Source organism: Trachypithecus francoisi, unplaced genomic scaffold (genome assembly GCF_009764315.1).
Source record: "Trachypithecus francoisi isolate TF-2019V2 unplaced genomic scaffold, Tfra_2.0 Lachesis_group2, whole genome shotgun sequence".
NCBI classification, from domain to species: Eukaryota; Metazoa; Chordata; class Mammalia; order Primates; family Cercopithecidae; genus Trachypithecus; species Trachypithecus francoisi.
Window position 1 is genome coordinate 42,422,639 of NW_022681465.1, and position 20,706 is coordinate 42,443,344.

The window sequence follows — 20,706 nt, forward strand, 5'->3', positions numbered from 1 at the left end:
GTTTCTTTTTTTTTTTTTTTTTTCCTAGTGGCTGTATAGAAAATAACTCTTGTGGATCCAGGAGTGTAAATCAGGGACCCAATGAGAGACTTAACTCTGGGCTGGGCACGGTGGCTCATGCCTGTAATTCCAGCACTTTGGGAGACAAAGGCAGGTGGATCACGAGGTCAAGAGATCTTCTTCATGAGGCTGTAGAAACTTTACCTTTCCCTATTTGTGATAAAATTTAAAATTTGCCATTGTAAAAGTGTAAATTCAATGACATTAATTACATTCACAATGTTAGGCAACCATCACCACTATCCATTTCCAACATTTTTCCATCACTCCAAACATAAACTCTTCTCATTGAGCAATAACTCCATTCCCCTCCCCCCCTCCCCCTGATAACCGTTAATATATTTTATATTTCTGTGAATTTGCCAGTTCCAAGCAGTTCGTATTCATGGAACCATAAGACATTTGACCTTTTGTATCTGGCTTATTTCACTTAGCACGTTTTCAAGGTTCATCTATGTTGTAGCGTGTATCAGAACTTCATTCCTTTTGTATGACTGAATAATATTCCATTGTATGGATATACCACATTTTGTCTATCCATTCCTTTGATGATGGGCACTTAGATTATTTTCATTAATAGCCAATGGGCTATTGTGAATAATACTGCTATGAACATTTACATATAATAATCTATTTGTTTACCTGTTGTTTTAGTTCTCTTGAATGTATACATAGGAGTGAAATTTCTGAGTCATACGGTAATTCTGTGCTTAACTTTTTGGGAAACTACCAATCTGTTTTCCATAGTGAAGGCACCATTTTACATTCCCACCAGCAATCTACAAGAGTTCTAGTTTTTCCATATCCCTGGCAACACTTGTTATTTATTTTTTTAATTATAGCCATCTTGGTAGCCGTTAAGTGGTATCTCATTGTGATTTTGATTTGTATTTCCCTAATGACTAATGATGTTGAGCATCTTTTCATATGCTTATTGTCTATTTTGTATCTTCTTTGAAGAAATGTCTATTTGAGTCCTTTGCCTATTTTTAAAATTGGGTTGTTTCTTTTCTTCATAGAGTCTGGATATTAAGCCCTTATCAGATAGATGGTTTGCAAATATTCTCTCCCATTCTGTGGGTTGTCCTTTCACTCTTTTGACTGTACTTTTTCAGTCAAAAAAGTTCCCTTTTTCCATATATATATATATATATGCACACACATACCATTGTGGGTCACTTGAAATTTCATAGGAATTTTAGGATCAGTTTTTCTATTTCTGCCCAAAACACCATTGAGATTTTGTTACAGAGTGCATTGAACCCTCATACTGCTTTAGGGAGTGTTGTCATCTTAACAATTTTAAGTCTTCCAATCCATGAACACAGGCTGTCTTTCCACTTATGTCTTCTTTAATTTCTTTGAGCAATGTTTTAGTTTTCAGTGTACAAACCTTTCACTTCCTTAAAGTTATTTGTAGGTATTTTATTCTTTTGGATACTACTGTAAATGGAATAGTTTCCTTCATTTCCTTTTCAAATTGTTCATCGCTAATGGATAGAAATACAACTGAGTTTCCTGTGTTGATTTTGTATCCTGCAACTTTGCAGATTTAGTTCTAACCAGTTTTTTTGTGCATTCTTTAGGGTTTTCTACATGTAAATAGTGTCATCTGTGAATAAAGATAGTTTTGCTTTTTCCTTTCCGATTTAGATACCCTTTCTTTTTCTTACCCACTTGCTCTGGCAAAAATATGTAGTACTGTGTTGTATAAAAGTAGCAGAAGGGTATATCCTTTTCTTGTTTTTGTTCTTAGGAGAAAAACTTTCAGTCTTTTCACCATTGAGTATGACGTTAGCTCTGGCTTTTTCATATGTAGTCTTTATCATGTTGAGGAAGTTCCTTTTTTCTTAGGTTATTGAATGTTTTATATGCAAGGGTATGGGTTTTTGACAGTTTCTCTGGGATAAATAAAAAATGCTTGAGAGATATATGAAATCCTGTGACTATTTCATAAGATTATGCTAACTACCAGTACCACTATTTCCTTCCCCAGTACTACCATCACCATTGCAGCCACACCTAAGATACCTAAGCATTTTTTTCTCCTACTGTAAGGGTGGTTATTTTTCTGTTTTGAGGGATCTCATTCTCATGACATCTTTGTAAGAATAAATGACTTACCCGGGGTGATGAAAATAAGTTTCAAGCCAGATCTTCCATAGTCCACAACATGAAGCAGCCCAGATGTAGCTCAGCTTTCAGGAATGAACTTTTGGTGAAGTACTTTAAAAACAAAAAAGTCAAGTAAATATTAATGCTGCACTTACATTATTCTAACTCTTTAAAAAGATTACCTAATTATGAACAAATTGTAACAACTTTAATTTTCAGAACATACCTATAAGCTGTATTGTTTCAGGTGGACAATGGAGATGTATCAAGGTTACACATATACACTTGTAAAAGATTAGCTTGAGTTGTCAGTTTATTTACTCAAGAATATAGAATCACGTTGGAAATATGATGGCCACAAAGCATGTGTAAATGAACCATATATATCTGCACAGCTTCCCATGGTCCAGCGTCCTTTATGACAATGCCCAAAATACGGCACTGGATAAAAAGTGTGGAAATGAATTCCACACTATAGCTTTTTTATCCTTAGGGCTACATCAGTGCTCAAGAACAACTTAATGTCTGCTCTTAATGCTTCCATTTAAGAGAATGTTTGGAGATGTTAAGCTTCTTCTGGTTCTTGGACCAAACTCAGTGACAGTGAATCCACAACATCATCAAGCAGAAGAATCTGAATTAGTGCCTGAGTCTCTGATCCCAGCTTACAACATCCCAGTGAGACCATTTCCTCCACACAAACTACAGGGACCCAGCTTAACAAATATGTGCTTTTTCTTCTTGTCAATATCTAAAGGTAGAGCACTGAGGATCCATGTAAGTTAGTGAAAATAGAGCCGAATCCTAATTGCTTATCTTTAGATTCAATAGGTGACTAATCACTTACTATTGGATTATCCCACTAAAAGTCACACAGCACCAACTCCATTTCAGCCTTTTCCTAGACAGCCCTTCTGGAAAGCCTTGGAAAGGAGATGTTTCAGCAGAGTCAGACAGTGTTGAATGCCAGAATAAACAACTCTGATTGTGTTGTGAACATAAGAGCTGTGAAGAGGCGCTGACCTCAGCTGCTCCTTCGGTTCCTCTGCAGCATCTACAGATGTGGAGAAATTGTGATGAGCTCTCAGTCTCAGGGAACAGCTCCTAGAGTCCATCTCAGCCCCCGCATAGCTGCATCATTGACACAGCTGCCCCACCTCTGCTTAGGCAAAGCTTCTATGTGTCACTAATCAGCTTCACATAATTTAAAAGATTTTCCATCACTAGTTCTCTTGGCTTTCTGTGAAAAGGAAAAAGACTGGACCTTAGGAAAACCTTTATACTGAAGTGATTTCAGATTTTTCAGAGATTTAAGATGATATGTAGAAACTTTAATCATAAGATCCCTTAAACAGAAGAATAACCACCCTTAGAGTTGGGAGAAAACCAAGACTGTGTTGTTAAGTAGTTAACAATGTTAAATGTTACAGATATCAAGTGATGTAAGAAATCAACCAAGATACATTGGCCAGGTGCGGTGGCTCATGCCTGTAATTCCAGCACTTTGGGAGGCCAAGGTAGACAGATCACTTGAGGTCAAGAGTTCGAGACCAGCCTGGCCAACATGGTGAAACCCCGTCTCTACTAAAAATACAAAACTTAGCCAGGCATGGTAGTGTGCACCTTAATCCCAGCTACTCAGGAGGCTGAGGCAAGAGAATCACAGCCTGGGCAACCAAGTGAGACTCTGTCTCGGAAAAAAAAAAGAAAAAAAAAATCTACTACGCCATATCATTTCAATAACTAAGATGCCATTGATACCTTTAGTAATAATTTCAGTGGCATAGTTAGTAAAGGCAGATGTTAAACAACAGTCCAAAGTCTTCATATTTGCCCAGATTTTCTCCTGCCTCAATTTAAAAACTAAATTTCAACTCCTGACTCCAATAGATCTTCACTGTCATTCTGAAAATGTCTCTTTATCAAACATTTTGGTTATCTTGTATTTCCTATAGGCATGGCAAGTATTTTTAATCTAAGATGCTGAGCCCCTTTAGAGTATAAGCAGAATAGTGTTTTTTGTACAAATGTGCATTTTCTTTAAAGATGATTGATAGCCTTCATCACATATTCAAAGGGGAGCATGACTCTTCTTTGGATCTACAGTTACAGAATTTAAGAAGCACCTTCCCTTTTGCCACCTTTTCAAATGATTTCCTTTGACAGTACCTATCTAATAGGTAATTTCTGGTTTTCTTTGAATCTATGTGTTCTAGATATCTCCAACTCAGTGTCATATCAAGGCCCTAAGTTGCATTTTACATTAGTCTTTTAAGTTTAGACTAAATAAGGTATTGATTATTGATAAAAGTTCTTACATTTTTATCAATCCTTGGCACTTTAATTAAAATCTCATCATCATGAACAATTTCTCTTTTTCCTAGAAGTTTTCTTATTCACTAAGAAATCATGAGGTGTTTGGATATCTGTCCTTATTTCAAAGCATGATCCTTTTCTGGAATTAGCATGTTTCAATAATTTCTTTTTTTTTTTAAATATACTGTATATCCTTGTTTATTATACTAAATCTGTTTCATGGCGATTTGTTTTTCAGAATTGCCACTTTTGTTTATGCCTTTCTTCTAGAAGTAGTCTTGCCTACTAAACAATATTGGTTTTCTTGGCAAAATCTATTCAAGATTAAATCTTTTCAGAATGCGAAATGGTATTATTTATGTCAAACTGTGTTTTTAAAGTGAAGACTACAAAGCCATTGCAATTAAACTTAGTGGAAATGTACTTGACAGAGTGATTCAAACTGAAAGAATAAAACTTAGAAAGATAGTTAAGGAAATTTTGAAGGTAAAGATTTAGGTGGCCAATTATTTAACAGTGTGATGATGGTGATGGTGATGGGCAAAATAACAGAAACAAATATTTATTTATTGGAAAGTGAATTGGTACAACTTTCATGAAAGGTTGTTAGGTAATTCATACGGAAAGCTTTTAAAATGTGCATTTCCATTGGCCCATCATTTCAACTTTTAATAATTTTTATAAGAAAATAATTGTGTGTGGCCAGGCGCAGTGGCTCATGCCTGTAATCCCAGCACTTTGGGAGGCCGAGGCGGGCGGATCACAAGGTCAAGAGATCAAGACCATTCTGATCAACATGGTAAAAACCCGTCTCTACTAAAAGTACAAAAATTAACTGGGTGTGGTGATGCATGCCTGTAGTCCCAGCTACTTAGGAGGCTGAGACAGGAGACTGGCATGAACCCAGGAGGCAGAGGTTGCAGTGAGCCAAGATCAGATGCCCCTGGACTCCAGTCTGGCAACAGAGCAAGACTCCGTCTCAAAAAAAAAGGAAAGAAAAGAAAATAATTTTGTGTGTGTGTGTGTGTGTGTGTGTGTGTGTAAGGATTTAGCAAAAAGAGTGGTCATGCAGAAATTTTTTAAAAAGTTTAACAGCAAAAAATTTGAAGCAACCTAAATGTTTAACAAAGGGTTAAGTAAATAAAATTAAACATGATAGACAGGTAAAATTGTATTACAGAACTACAGTTTTGATAGAAAGTTCAGAGTAAATTGTTGAATGAAGCAAAACAACTTATTAAACTTCATACCATTTTAAAAATATATATTACATAGAGAAAAAAATCTAAATGTATATACAAGTATTGGTATTGTTAGTGATTTTTTTTTAAATTTTTGCTGTATGTATTTATTATACAATTTTAAACATCCAAGAAATATTTTTTAAAGGAAGGCTTCAGGAGATCTAGAGTTCCAAAAGATACACATTGTCCTAGTCTTCTTTGTTTCTAAAATAGTAATTTCTCCTTACAAAGCAATATTTAAAAGGGTAAATCTGACCTATTCATTTTTAGTCACATTTTTAGTTTCTGTAAAAGAAAGGCAATTATCTAAATGGAGGAGTACGGAGCCATATACATTAGAAAAACATTGCTAAAAATTAAGGTTTGTTTTTTTTTTTTAAATCAGAGGCCCATTAATGTTAAAGAGCTCCAGCGTAGCACAGTGAGTGAAGACACCTGCCATATGTCTGTTTTTCTGCACAACATGGTAATTTACAATTACAATTAGTGTGTTTATATACCTCTGTAGTTAACTCATATTTAGAATATAATGTAAGCCCAAATCATTTTCATGTTTCTGAATGTTTACTTTTCAATTTTAAAAAGCATTTGAAAATATCGAAATCCTGATTTTAACACAGTAGAATCTTCTTTGCTTGTCATTTTTGAAGAAACCAAATGAATATAAATGAGCTCCATGGATTTCTGAGTTGGAAGGCAAGGTCAGTTGCTGTGATTACATCCCCAGCCAGTTGAAAGATGAACTGTCATGAACTGAATCCACCCCAATACCCAGTGAAATCCTTAAAACAAGTCATTAGCATTATCATGGCTACAACAGTGAAGAGAAACATGACAGGAAGCTTTGGGAGAGGCTACATAGTTTATCGAAGGGGCTACCTCTAGAAAACAGTCCAGCACATAAGTCTGTTAAGCTGCAACTGTGTCACCTCACTTTGCAGCTAGGAGCATAGCTACTAGGCAGAATTAGCTACTTTGGTCTTGAACCTTGGACTTAGGTTTTCTTCCTGCAGCTTCCAACAAAATGACAAAATACAAACTAGCTTCACTTGCTGCTGTCACCTCTTCTATTGCCAAAGACTGTGGTTGGAAAAGGAAACGTTGGGGCCTTCCTGAGATTTCACTACATTTAAAAATCAATATTCTTTTTTAAAACTGTACTGCCTGAATGTCATTTCTTCTTCAAAGGAATAACTGTATTGCTTAACAAGTAGTCCTCCTTTTCCTTTCAGCATATATAATGTAGACCATCTTCTAGGTCTAGGTCATGTGGCCAGGGCAGTGTATAAGATGCATTGGGTTGATTCATTATTTTAGAATGGATGATAATGTTCCTAAATCTGCTTTAAAACTTTGAGTATTATTGATTGAGTAGTGGAAAATCTTAACATATACCTTTTTAATTGAAAGAGAATTTGTTTCAGTATGCTACGCTATTCGTTTTCTAGGACTGCCAAACAAACTACCACAGGTTGGGTGGCTTGAACAACAGAAATTTATTTTCACGCAGTTCTGGAGGCTAAAAGTCTGAGATGAGGTTGTGGGCAGGGTTGGTTCCTTGTGAGAGTTTTGAGGGAAGGATCTGGCCCAGGCTTTTTTTCTTGGCTTGTAGATGGCTGTATTCTCCCCTGTCTTTACATTGTCTTCCTTCTGTGTATGTGTGTGTCCCTATTTCCTCTTTTTATAAGTGATATTAGATTAGGACCTATCCTAATGACCTCATTTTAACCTAATTACCTCAGTAAAGATCCTGTCTCCAAATACAGTCACATTCTAAGATACTAGAGCTTGGGACTTCCACACATAAATTTGGTGGCGGACACAATTCACCCAATAACACCTACTACCCCTACTGTAGAGAATAAAATAGGTGATCAGGGATAGGTTTAGAAAGGCAAAGAGACTTTGTTTCCTACAAAGGAGTGAAATAAGGTGGTATGATGGAAAGGAAAGAGTATTAGCCACAGAGTCAAATAGTCCCAGATCTGCATTCAAATAATACCACCATTCTAGGGTTATCTTCTCAGGAAAATTTTAGCAAAAATAAGATTTCTTCCCTCCCAATCAATAACCTTCTGGACTAAAGAATTACAGTAACTTCTTATTTATCTGTATTTTTGGAGCAGGACAATTGAACTCTCATCAGTCTCATTTATATTGGGAAGAAAATTTTGATATTTTGTAGAGATATGATTCTTAAATTTCCCCAGAAAAATGGATATGTGAACTTATTAAGAAAGCTGTCACTTTTCACTAAGAATTGTCAGCCACTAAGTTTATCAAGCTAACGTACAGAACAGTCAGTTGACTTGCCTTTAATTGTTGTCATTGTGTTTATGAAAAGCAGAACTAAAACAGAAGAGAACAAGTTTAGACAGTGACTGTTTTCATAAGCAGTTTTAATAATATTACTAAATCCAAGTAGACACTAAGTTTTTTACATATATTAACTGTAAATATTTCTGTAATAATCAACCATTAAATAATACAGATATTTTAAATGATCACCTCATTTCAAACATTATTTTTTGGCACCAATCTGCTTGCTAAATATGTATTACCTTTGACATTTAAACGAAAGAGAAGAGATGGGGGGGGACCTCCCCATACAGGGATTTAGTGTGTTATTCTTTACTCCCCTGAAAAGCCAATCACTGCAACACCATAGGGAAAAAAGAACGTTTTGCTGCTTCTGTGTCACATCATTAAAGTAGTTAATCTGCAGCCATAAATTTTTGTCTTCTGGGCCAAGAAATTTCAAGTAAAATACTAACAAAAATGTAACACTTTTAAATGAGAAGTGAAAGCATCTTTATCCTTTTTATTTGAGTTTCCAGAAATGGCATGCTCCATAAAAAATTGTATCATTTTTATTTTTAAACTGAGTTTCTTGCATTAGTCAGTAAACAATTTATTTGGTGAACATTCTCTGTGCACATATATACACCATGTGAACATTTAAGAAACAGAAGGTGCTTGAATTTGTGAGATTTAAATATTTTCTCACAGTTGATCCAGTGATACTACAGTTGAAATAAAACCATATATAAATGAAATACCACTTTCTAAAATGTAAGTGTAGATTTTTTAATTATTGTTTTAATGAGGACAATAACGATTCCATGTATTCAGTGGAATATCTCATAAATCTTTAGCATGTTTACTCTCATGTGCATTCTAAGACTCACCATAAAACTACCTATCCTAATTACAGATATACATATTCATTTTATTACATTATCTAACTAGACATATTTTATATTGCTAATTTTCCTACAAATATTAACTTTTAAAACTATAGGCAATTATTTGATATCTCATTTATGTTCTCCTAAAAATGTGCATACACATATCAGTATACATATTTTAAGTATATTATGTGAAATATGGGTTATGTAGACCATATGTAATACCCCAGGACATGACAAACAAAATGGTAATACTTACCATAGCAATGTTTGGCCATTTCCAAGACATCCTTGCTGTGGTCCCAAACCAACTCCTGCTTTTCCTCCAGGCCCCTCATCTTCATATTCGTGTAAGCAGTAACATTGTACCTCTATACTTTATCCTCAGTGACCAAATTTCTAATTAGCACCTGTTAAGGGCTAAGCACTAAAGATTCAGAATTAGACAAGAAGCACATAAGCTTGAGAGAGGAAAGAATTGAGAAAATCAAGAATTACATCACCAAGCGACCAGTGTGAGAGGAATGGGCAGAGGAACAACACAAAGAAAGGAGCAAAGAACTCAGTGGAAATATATGGAAACATTCTTAAGAACAGGGAACAACATAAAGGATAACTAGGAGTGGAGGGGGGTAAGGAGAGAGAGAGAGAGCAAGAGAGAGATGACCAAAAGTCAGGAAGGGGAGGAAAAGTGAAGGGAGTTTATTTTGACTGACAATCTGGACTGTAATTTGTTACTGAAATTAAGAGTTAAATGTAGTGGTAAAAATACAGCCATAGATAAAAAGTTATATAGTTCTCAGTATATAATTACTTGAGCCTTCCAAAATGCATGAGAAGAAATATTTTCTTAACATTAAATATTAATATATCAGTGTTTCAAAAAGACATTGAACAGCACAATAGATAATTTATTTAATTGTCATACTTTTGATAATGACGTTTTTGTCATTCAAGACAAAAAAATCATTCTTCCTGTGACTGGTTTTTATATCGACTTATGTCAAATAGCCTAGGTCATAATACTAAGTTCTAAGGTTCTAAAGGCCTTTCTTCCAGGAACTAATGTCATTTAGTACTGGTGTAAACCTTCTTGATGATTTGCCTTGGCACCATGGATCAGCAAATCCAGAGATATTAATGGCTTAGCAGATCCACTGGCCTGTTCTTATCAAGAGTCAATTGTCTTCATTAGACTTTTGATTAAAAAAAAACTGTTAATCAGTTTCTTTAAGTTTATTATAATCTCATAAATAAACCACTAAAAAGTGTTTGGAAGTTGAAGAAACCACCAGACACAAGACAATCTCTTAAGTAAAAGCCTGCTTGCCTTTGTTTGCAAAAACATTTATCTGATTAGAAACTCTGTTGACTGCCATGGAACACAGTTAAACTGTTTCTGTTAACAGCTCATTATACGAGAGAATGCCTAGCATGATACTGGAGATAAAATAGATATCAATAAATTTTTAAATCAAACAATTGACTTAAGATAAATAATTAATTCTGATGCATTTTATTCTCATATGAAATTAAAATGATTGATATACTCCTGGTCAGAGTCATTCTGAGAACAACAACAGCAAAAAAAAAACCAACCACCTTTGTAAGAATTATTGAAAACTATTTAGGCATAAAGAACAATGCAGTTCTTGGCCGGGCGCGGTGGCTCAAGCCTGTAATCCCAGCACTTTGGGAGGCCGAGACGGGCGGATCACGAGGTCAGGAGATCGAGACCATCCTGGCGAACACAGTGAAACCCCGTCTCTACTAAAAATACAAAAAACTAGCCGGGCGAGGTGGCGGGCGCCTGTAGTCCCAGCTACTCGGGAGGCTGAGGCAGGAGAATGGCGTAAACCCGGGAGGCGGAGCTTGCAGTGAGCTGAGATCCGGCCACTGCACTCCAGCCTGGGCGACAGAGCAAGACTCCGTCTCAACAAAAAAAAAAAAAAAAAAAGAACAATGCAGTTCTTAATTATACTTTTTTTGTGAAATGAGGAAACTGTATATATATCTTTAGTTATTATTAAGTCTGGTGTTGCTTCCATCTGTGAATACTGAAATGCCTCAATGTATTATTGATCCTTATAAAACTTTCTAAAATGAGAGTCCAGTTTCTAAAATGAGTCCTTATAAAACTGCAGAATGCTAAAAAGATTCATTTTTCCCCCAAGTCATGCAGACTCATTGGTGTCAGTGGCTATGAATAAACACGAGTCCTGACACCATATTTTGTTTTTAAATACAAGTGACACTTTTTAGCATAAGTTGTTTCAGCAGGTGAATGTTTTTGCAGATAGGCCAAAAATCTATTAGAACCCAGCACTGACAGATCTATTTCTTAAGAATATCTCTTACTTCTGATAATCCCCAAAGTATGTATAATGAAACATGTTAGGTGAATAATTTTGAGAGGTCTGCTCAAGGCAGTGGGCTTATGTTTAGTGCATTCCACTGGGCAACTGCCTTTTCAGACCCTTACCATCTACAGAGGAGAGCCAGAAGGTATATACCCTCATAGCTTAAGGTTCCTAAAAGTTAAATATGTTGGAATTTAATAAGAATATTTAGAAAATGGAAGTTAAGTAATTATTCTAAGAACACTGAGGGTTTTTCGAGTTATTTGTAACTCAACTTGAGGTAGAATATAGCTCATCCGAATCATAATGCCAGATGAGTTGTTTTCCAACCAGCTCTTAAAATGTTTTACATGTTAGAGTTTAAATATTATAGTTTAAAAGGGTTAGTAAATGCTTTTCCAGAATGAATTTTCACATTGTCTTCTGGAAAGCATGTACTAACCCTGTTATTGTCCAATGCTTCTGCCCTCTTACCCAAGAGAGATAGCTATAGCTAGTTTTCAGTTGTTTATGAATACATTGTTTATTTGGGAAATTATCCACAATGAACCATCATCTTAGACTAGCTTCTCCTTGTTTCCCAGTATATTTTCTATGCCACATTTTCCCACTACCAAACTAGTATCTTCTCAGCAAATGCAAACTACTTTTAATTATGCCAAGTAAAACATAATCAGGAAAATAAACTCCTCTCTCCCACTATCCCTCCTTCTATCATTATTATGAAGTATTAGAAAACTGAATATGAATAACTTTGGATTGCCTACCACTTTTAGTTATCTATAGCATTTACATGGATAATCTAGAAACTTCTTGCCCTTAAACACATATTAGCATTTTAAAATGCCACTATTATAATTTACTGTATAGTAATTTTACATATTCAAATATGTAGACGAATTCAAACATGAATACATGAATATCAAGCTCATGTTTTATAGCACTGAAAAAGAAGCTGAATACAATCTACTCTTTTCAGTTACTGTACTAGTACAGACTCTTCATTTTAAGTTACATAAGCCCAATTCAAGCTTCTTCCAAAAAAGAAAAAGAAAAGTATTGATTCATGTAAACTGAAAAACCCAGATGTAGATCTACTTCTGGTATCAACAGATCCTGGGACTCAAACTCTGTCATCCAAACTCCTTCCGTTTCTCTTTCTACTTTTCTTTGCCTGTTGGCCTCATTCTTTCTTTCTCGCAGAAAGGGCTTTTTCACACAAACAGGCAGGGTATCTACAGGCAGTCGCAGCAACTTCTATTCAGCATAATCCGAGAGAAACAGCCTTCTCTCTGCCCTAGCATCTAAATATCACTGAAGCCAAAGAGGTCACGTATTAGGACAGGCTGTGATTGGCCAGCCTGAGCCAGTACCGTATCTATGAGGGGGTTGGGGGTAGGGCATGGTATTGTAATTGACAGCCCAGTGAAGACTATATGGAGTTGAAGAGAAATGCTTCCTCAGAGAAGAGTTTTGAATATGTCGACCATCATTTTCCTTGTGTCAACTTTTCCAGTTTCTTGAAAAATTTAATATACGGGCCACAATTAGATCTCAGGTTTCTGATACAGAGAAAAGAGAAAATGTAGGATACTGCACACAGGAAGATCCAATATTATAAACACTAGAACTGATCCATCACTTGACTGATATTCGAATCTGTGATTCTGGAATAGACCTCAATGTTAGCACAGTGCCCCAAATCATTTTTGCTGTATCAACCAATTACCACATAAAGCCTGAGGCCTGCTATGTGGAGGGCTTTCTTTCAGTACTGTTCATTTCATTCAGAGCCTATAATCCCTGACATGAGCCCACTGATCCACCTACCTATATCCGAAGATAGCTTACTGGCATTGGTACCACAGACCAGGAGAACATGTAAGCATACAGAGACCAGTCTGTTAGCTCTTCATATTAATAATATTTTCTCTTCTGGTACAACCAATTTAATCTTTTTAAGGGAGAGCTGCTAATATTTTGGGGTTATTCTTACCAGTACTTAATTTCTGTCTTGATCATACTTTCATTTGGTATCTATCTTTTTAACAAATAACAGATTCTAATAATCAGTTTTATAGAAATTCTTTGGGATTAGCAAGGTCCTTGTATTTGTCATCTCATTTGTTGCTAAGCTTCAGGCAAAGTAATCCCTAAAATCTCACTGATAAACATGTTTTATTTTGAAATTGCAGTGAAAAATAAGGACCTAGAACCTAGATTGTTATGCATAAATTATGTTTATATCTAATTAATTCTGACAGTGCTCTTGTTTTTGTTCTTTTCCCCAGTTCTGATTTTCTGTTTTTCATTTCTGAAATAACTTTGTTGTATATGATTTTCTTGTAGTCTGCCTTAAATTCCTAGTGGAAAGGAATAGGGGTATTGGTTCATCAATAAATTAGTCAAGCAAACTAAAATCACTATACCAGCTACTGTTCTTCCTCTTATATCCTCAGAGAAGGTAGAAAATATACGGTTAATGTCCTTTCAATGCTTTACACAGAGCAAACTTATTTAATACAGTAGTTCCCCCCTTATTTGCAATTTTGCTTTCCACAGTTTCAGTTACTTACAGTCAGTCATGGCCAAAAAATATTAAATGTAAAATTCCAGAAATAAACAATTCTTAAGTTTTAAGTTGCGCATCATTCTAAGTAGTATGATGAACTCTCACACTATCCTTCTCTGTCCCTCATGGAATATTAATCATCCCTTTGTCCAGAATATTCACTCCATATATGCCACCCTCCCATTAGTCACTTAATAGCTGTCTCAGTTACTGTATCAGCTGTGGCAGTATTGTAGTACTTGTGTTCACATAATCCTTATTTTACTTAATAATGACCCCAAAGGGCAAGAGTAGTGATGATAGCATATTGTGATAATTGTTCTATCTTACTGTTACTTACTGTTGTTCATCTCTTACTCTGCCTGATTTATAAATTAAACTTTATCATAGGTATGCATGCATAAAACAAAACACTGTATATCTAGGGTTTGGTACTATCCATGATTTCAGGCATCCACTGGGGGATAAGGGAGGATTACTGTATCACCTAGTGACTATATTTCAAAACCGACTTGCTCTCACTAAAACAATTTCATCATTTGATATATTGATAAACAAGTCAATTTATTATAAAATATTTTATTTCATTAATTATAAGACATAATTTTAACTAGCTAAAGTTGGAATACATCTTGCAATAAGTGATAAGAAAGCATCATGCCATAGCTTAATTGGCAATGTTTTTCTTTCTAAATGATACAAAAAGTAATGATGAATCTTATAATCAATGGTGTCTTGGATGTGATGACACATGATACTATAATTGACTGTTATAGGTCTTTGTTTCCCCCAAAGAGTTCATTTAAGTCAAATATCTATTGGTCCACATCTTTTGAGAACACTAGGTTTGGTTTAAAGATTCCCTTTTGTAAAGTGAAGTTTCTTTTGGTGATGTTAATTACTCCCTACTCTGTCTATTTTGTAACATCAGATTTTTGTTAATGTATTTCTTAACTCAGAGCACCCTTAGGTTAACAGCTCCATTCACTGGTCATTTTCACTCTTCTTTTCGTATGAAAAAAATAAAAAAAAAAAACAGTGTCAGTGTCATTTAAATATTAGTAATTTATTTTTAAGATTTAGAAGAAATCTTATGTTTCATTCAAAGCAAAAACAATCTGATATTAAGAACCTGCAATTCTTATGCGTGAAGCTGTTTACATTAATCTCAATAATTCAGTTATGACTCTTGCTCTAAATCTCTCTGGTGTGTTTCTACTCTGATTTAGTGCCTTGTTTAAAGATTAATGTTACAGAATAATTTATGGCAGCTTCACAGATGGTATTTGAATCTTTGTAAATGGGCTTTGGAATCCTAGGCACAACTCCGTGGAATCTTAGGTTAACGTCAATGTAAATGTTGAAGTTAAAACAGCTCTAAAAGGTTGTGAGAGAAATGTCATTATCCCTTTCTTAAAACCATCCATTTTGAGGGGATTTCATGGGCCAAGTATTTTTACTTCACTAGCATTGATAAGGTATAACTAGCTCCTTGTATGTGACATCACCAGCCACTGTTTGTTGAAAATAAACATTAAAAAAATAAAACAAATTACCTGTTTTAAACCATTCTAAAGTTCTAGTTACAGGAGAAGTTACTGTTCCTGTTTTTACAGCTTCCTTTATGAAATGCTTTCTAGAATCCACAAACACAAGTTGCTTTTAGTGTCTTTGCTTTGATGTCTATAAAAGACTCATTCAAAACTAGAGGTAGGTGTTCCTAATGTGCACAACAGAATTTGACTGAAGTCATTTGAGGCTATTAGAGATAACCTTTCTCTACATGTCTTTTGGGAGAAAAACTGGTGCCAACAATACCAGTTAAGCTGTAATTAGTGTAACTAACAACTAATATGAAAGAGCAGACTAGAGGTCACTCTTAAGAATTTAAAGGTATTAACAGGTTAAGGTTGTAGGGCATCCTATCTCCCAGCTTAATCTGTTGCCTTAGCTGGTGAGATTTGTTGAAGTCATCAGTGCCCTCTAACCTTGAGGTGTTGCTCTCTCAGAATTTGTTGGTCCCATGCCAAGTTCCTCCTTCCTGTCTACTGAGATGACTTTGGGAATGGCAAATTCATTTTAAAGTTCTTGTCACAAATGACTACAGATTTTTAACCTCTAAATGTAAATGAAAGATTATGGTTTAATTTGCTTTAATATTCTTGTCCTGCCAACCTCAGACTACATTGAAATTGTCATTTTACTGCATTGTAGAATATGATTTGTTGAGAACATTTAACATGTATTATAAGAGGAACGCTCAAAATCTAACTATTAAATCAGATGTTGTGTAACTGATTCTAATACATGCTGAATATTCCAGTTTTTATGGGCTACTTCTTCAAATTTAATTGCCCACCAGTGGCTTTTGTTTATGTTTACAGTCAGTTCTAATGCAGTTAAAGGACAAGAATGTAACAGAGGAATAGCCTCGCTTCCATGAGGTATAGTTAACCCCTTTCTTCTAGCGTCTGGCTTTGGCTTCCTCCTCTTATGTGATACCAACACGTAAACAAGAGGAATGCCCCAGAACTTTAATCATTCTTTTTCTTTTCCCATTAAAGTAATATATGTAAGGTTGTTCCTGTAGTTAGTTTCTACCTAGAAAAGCTAGAAAGTTTTTTTTTTCTTTTAAAGCAGCAAGATAGCACTGTTGAGAAAAAGTCGAAAGGAAACTTTTTCCCTTTCAACTTTTTGTTTTGCAGTCTTAATCTCAGGCTGTCATTATTATGATACACATTATAGATTTTTTTAAAGTACACATTATTTACTGTGCATAAAGTAAGTCGGCATAGGTCCCAATAACTAAACAAAGTTTTAAGATGAGAAGGATCAAACCACACAACCCCAAAGAAAAGAATATTTTAAATTCAGATTATCTAGGTCACTGAACACACATTAAGGACACATTTAAATACTTTAAGAGCACAGACTTTAAATCCATAGTTCTTATTTAAGTACCCAAAGAAATAATAACGATGTATTCTTCCCATGAATCCTCCGCCTTCATGTTTTATACACACACCACTGGTGGCTCATAGGTAAACTATGTTTTATTTTAATAGTTATTTGTTTATTCTAATATGTATCAGAATAACACAAAACCCATTTAGTGGATGTTATTGTTTGGGACTAGGCAAATAGAGAAAGTGAGTTGAGATAAAGGAAATGCTAGGTATTTTAGTAGTGCTGGTAGTTTGTGCAGATAGCAAAATACATAAAAGTGTTGCACAAATTAATAGGGAAACAATGCTCTATTGAAACATGAAATTCCCATAATTTTTCTTCTCTCCAAGAACTCACAAGGTGCTTCTATCCCTTCATTTCTTCATATTGCCTATTTATTGCGGTTGATTTAATCCATGTGTATACTTGGCAGTTTGATCTCTTGTTTCCAGAACAGGCCATCTTCTATGGACTTTGGTCTTGGATTAGATGATGTCTAAGGCTCCTTCCTGTGAAGTTTTAACTTCCTGCGGCAAGATTATTAGTCCTCAGCTAGTAAGTTCCTCAACGTTGGGAACCACAGCTATATAACTTCATCTGAGCAGTACCTAGCATGATAACAAACCCACATAATTATTAATGTGTGTCCTTATTGATTGATTCACATGTTCTAATAACAAAATTAAGCATGTTCCTACATGTCCATGTACTTGCCTCAAACTAACAAATATGTTAATTCGTGCATCAATACTTTAAAACTCTTTTAAAAAGGAACAGACTAATGCTACCCTTAAAGTTCACACAGACACCAATCTTTTTTCATGCTAGGATTTCCTGAGCAATGACACCAAGCACAGTGTTGGAAAGCCTTATTTTTTGCCCCTTCCATACTATCTTATGATTAACTATGAGAGTAAGACATCAAAGCTGAACTGACTTCAAAGCCTGTAACACTTACGGTTTCCAGCTATTACTGTAACCAGCTGCTTCACCCGGACAGCAATTCATCTTACAGAGCTGCCTTGCTAGGCTCCACCCCTCTGCTTCCTGCCTTCCCTCTTTACAAACCTATCAAATTAAAAACTACCCTTTCAATGAAACTTAAACCAGTTGAGAGAATTAGCCTGTTTCCTTAATCTTAAGATTATACTATTAAACTATATTATTCATTTATTCACTTTTTTCAAAATTGTGCCTTTCACAACAAGGCTTTGGGGTATGTTGACATTAAATATAATGTTTTTCAACCATTTTATTTCAGAAGCAGAATATACACGTGAAGGTGAGTATACACCTACCACTTTAGTTAGGCATCGCGCAATGAAAAAGAAAACAGTGAGTCTGGCACTTAATTTGACTTTTAACAAAGTAAAAATGAGGAAAACCAAAACACAGATTACTCATCATAAATGCCTGAAATGTAATTACTTTTTAAGCAAGAGAAATAAAGTCTCATGGGTATATAGTTTTCTTGCTCTGTGAAAGTTAATATATTAGCGTGCGAGCTTCTCTTAGACTTTTAACCAACTCACTACCTTATCACAAGTTACATCTTATGCAGACCAGTTTCTTGGAAAACTGTAGAACTAGTATCATTTGAAGATTTTCATTTTTTCTCTTAATGGTCCAGTTGAAATTTTTATATTATTGAATTATTTGGCACAGTTGGTAGTAAATGTTCAATACCACTGGGGGAAAGCATCTCTTGAGACTGAATAAATAGCATCCAGATCTTAAAGATATGGTACCGAAAGAACTCAGAGAAGACTTAATGATTTAGCTGATCTTAACCCTGAACTATAGATGAGGTTCTAAATAGACATTATGACAGAGGCTTTGATTGTGGATTATGGAAACTAAAGAGGCTCAATATAATTATTGAATTGTTTTAAGAAATGGAATGGGCTGCATTGTAAACTGCCGAGCTTTCCATCTTTTGAAGCAGTCAAATGAAGGCTTAATAACCACTTTTCAAGAATTTGATAAAGGGAATTTTTACATTGGAGAGATTAGAATAACACATCTTTAATATCTACTTCAATTCTAGGGTTCTATGTTTCTAAAATTAAAGGATATGAGGAAACAGAATTGAAGATTAAGCGATAGCTGTTGACTGCAGTCCAGTAATTAGATGGGTTTTGCAAAGAATTCATAAACGGGTATCCTGACAGGATTTGAAAAGGAAACGGCATGATGGCCTGAGTAGATATGGGAAACAGCAAAATTGATGCACATCTCTTTTGGTGCTAAAGATTGGAAGAGGAGGAACCTACTCTGAAGTGCTCAGAAAAGTAAGCATAAGGAAAATGAGAAAAGAAGCTCAACAAATTTTCGGAGTGCTGAAATAGAAACCAAAGGATTTTCTGTCTGTGTTACTTAAAGGAATCAAACCAAACAGGTAGGAAAAATGAGATGCTAAAATTTTAGGTTTTGGAGATAGATAGTAGATGGATATTTGGAAATGTTCAGTTTGACTTAAGCAGTTTCTACAAGGAAATAATGTGATCACAGCAGCTTGTAAGCAAGAGAGCCTCGCACACATGTTTTAACAGGCAGATAAAGGGAGAATCAGATAATCATCACCTTGAGATGTGGTGAAAAAGTGCATGGAAGATATAATAGTAAAAATAGAAGGAATATGCTGACTGGGAGTGGTAGAAATGTTACCTGTGGCAAATCTAATTGATTGTTCTCTCCAGTTCTGTTTTGAGGAGCATAATAATTGCAAAGGACTAAAAAAAAAAAAAACACATGGTGAGTGCAAAAAGATGAGAATCACTAACCATATGTGGCTTTGGGCCAGTTGAACTTCTCTGGATCTGTAATCTTTTAAATATTAGATGGTTAGGTAGATGGTTTCTATACTTTGCAGCTCTAAGATTCTTTTCTAATGCCTTAATTCAGACAGAATTAAATAAGCACTATATAGCCTAGGAGCTCAAACAGATCAAATGTTTCAGCTTGTAACAGCTGGTTTATTTTGGCCTACAGACCACAGCCATGGTAGAAAACTCAGGATAATTTTATGAAGGTTTTGACATTTTAAGGAATATAAAAGTTATGGAGAAATCTCCTGTGTGGGCAGGCAAGAAGTGAGGATACCCAGTGATGCTGCGAAAATGAAGGAGTGCTAGAAAAAGTTAAGATGAGCCCCATCCATTGAGTTTAAAGAAATGATAGGATGTCTACAGAAGACGTCCAAGAGAGAACTGCCAGTGTTGCCTAAAGAATGGAAATCAGGCGTCTGCATCAGAAGTGAATCAGTAGGTTTGATTTATTGGCAGTAAAGTGATAGGGAAATCTCATAAATAGATGGTTTCCAGTGAAATAGGAAGAGATACTACCAAAGAACCTTTAGAGAGATGAGAAAAAAGCTGGGAAACATTAAATAAAGGTAGAAAAATAATTTAAATCGCCATTTAGCCAAAAATCAGTAATATGTTACGGTATGACTTCTCATTAAGAAACCACTCCTGGCCGGGCGTGGTGGCTCAAGCCTGTAATCCCAGCACTTTGGGAGGCCGAGACGGGCGGATCACGAGGTCAGGAGATCGAGACCATCCTGGCTAACACGGTGAAACCCCGTCTCTACTAAAAAAATACAAAAAACTAGCCGGGCGAGGTGGCGGGCGCCTGTAGTCCCAGCTACTCGGGAGGCTGAGGCAGGAGAATGGCGTAAACCCGGGAGGCGGAGCTTGCAGTGAGCTGAGATCTGGCCACTGCACTCCAGCCTGGGCCACAGAGCAAGACTCCATCTCAAAAAAAAAAAAAAGAAACCACTCCTTAGAAGTAAAATGGACAGACGTTGTTGTTGTTGTTGTTGTTGCTGCTGCTGTTGTTGTTGTCATCGTTGTCGGGACAATTAGATATTTTTCAGAAGTGTTAAGTCTTTCATTTCCTGGGAA

General features: G+C 35.5%; 1 protein-coding gene across 16 annotated transcripts in view; it reads left to right on the forward strand.

Moving 5' to 3' along the window:
- FAM172A (family with sequence similarity 172 member A) overlaps positions 1-20,706 on the forward strand; it is a 523,432-nt gene that overhangs the window by 399,139 nt on the left and 103,587 nt on the right. Inside the window, exon 11 of one of the 16 annotated variants that reach the window (XM_033179123.1) lies at positions 18,063-18,304. The exons of the other annotated variants lie outside the window; for them this stretch is intronic. Coding sequence (XP_033035014.1) covers positions 18,063-18,283 — 221 coding nt within the window. The 3' untranslated portion in view covers positions 18,284-18,304. Of the gene's footprint in view, positions 1-18,062; positions 18,305-20,706 lie in introns of those variants that run through there. 16 annotated transcript variants of the gene reach the window in all.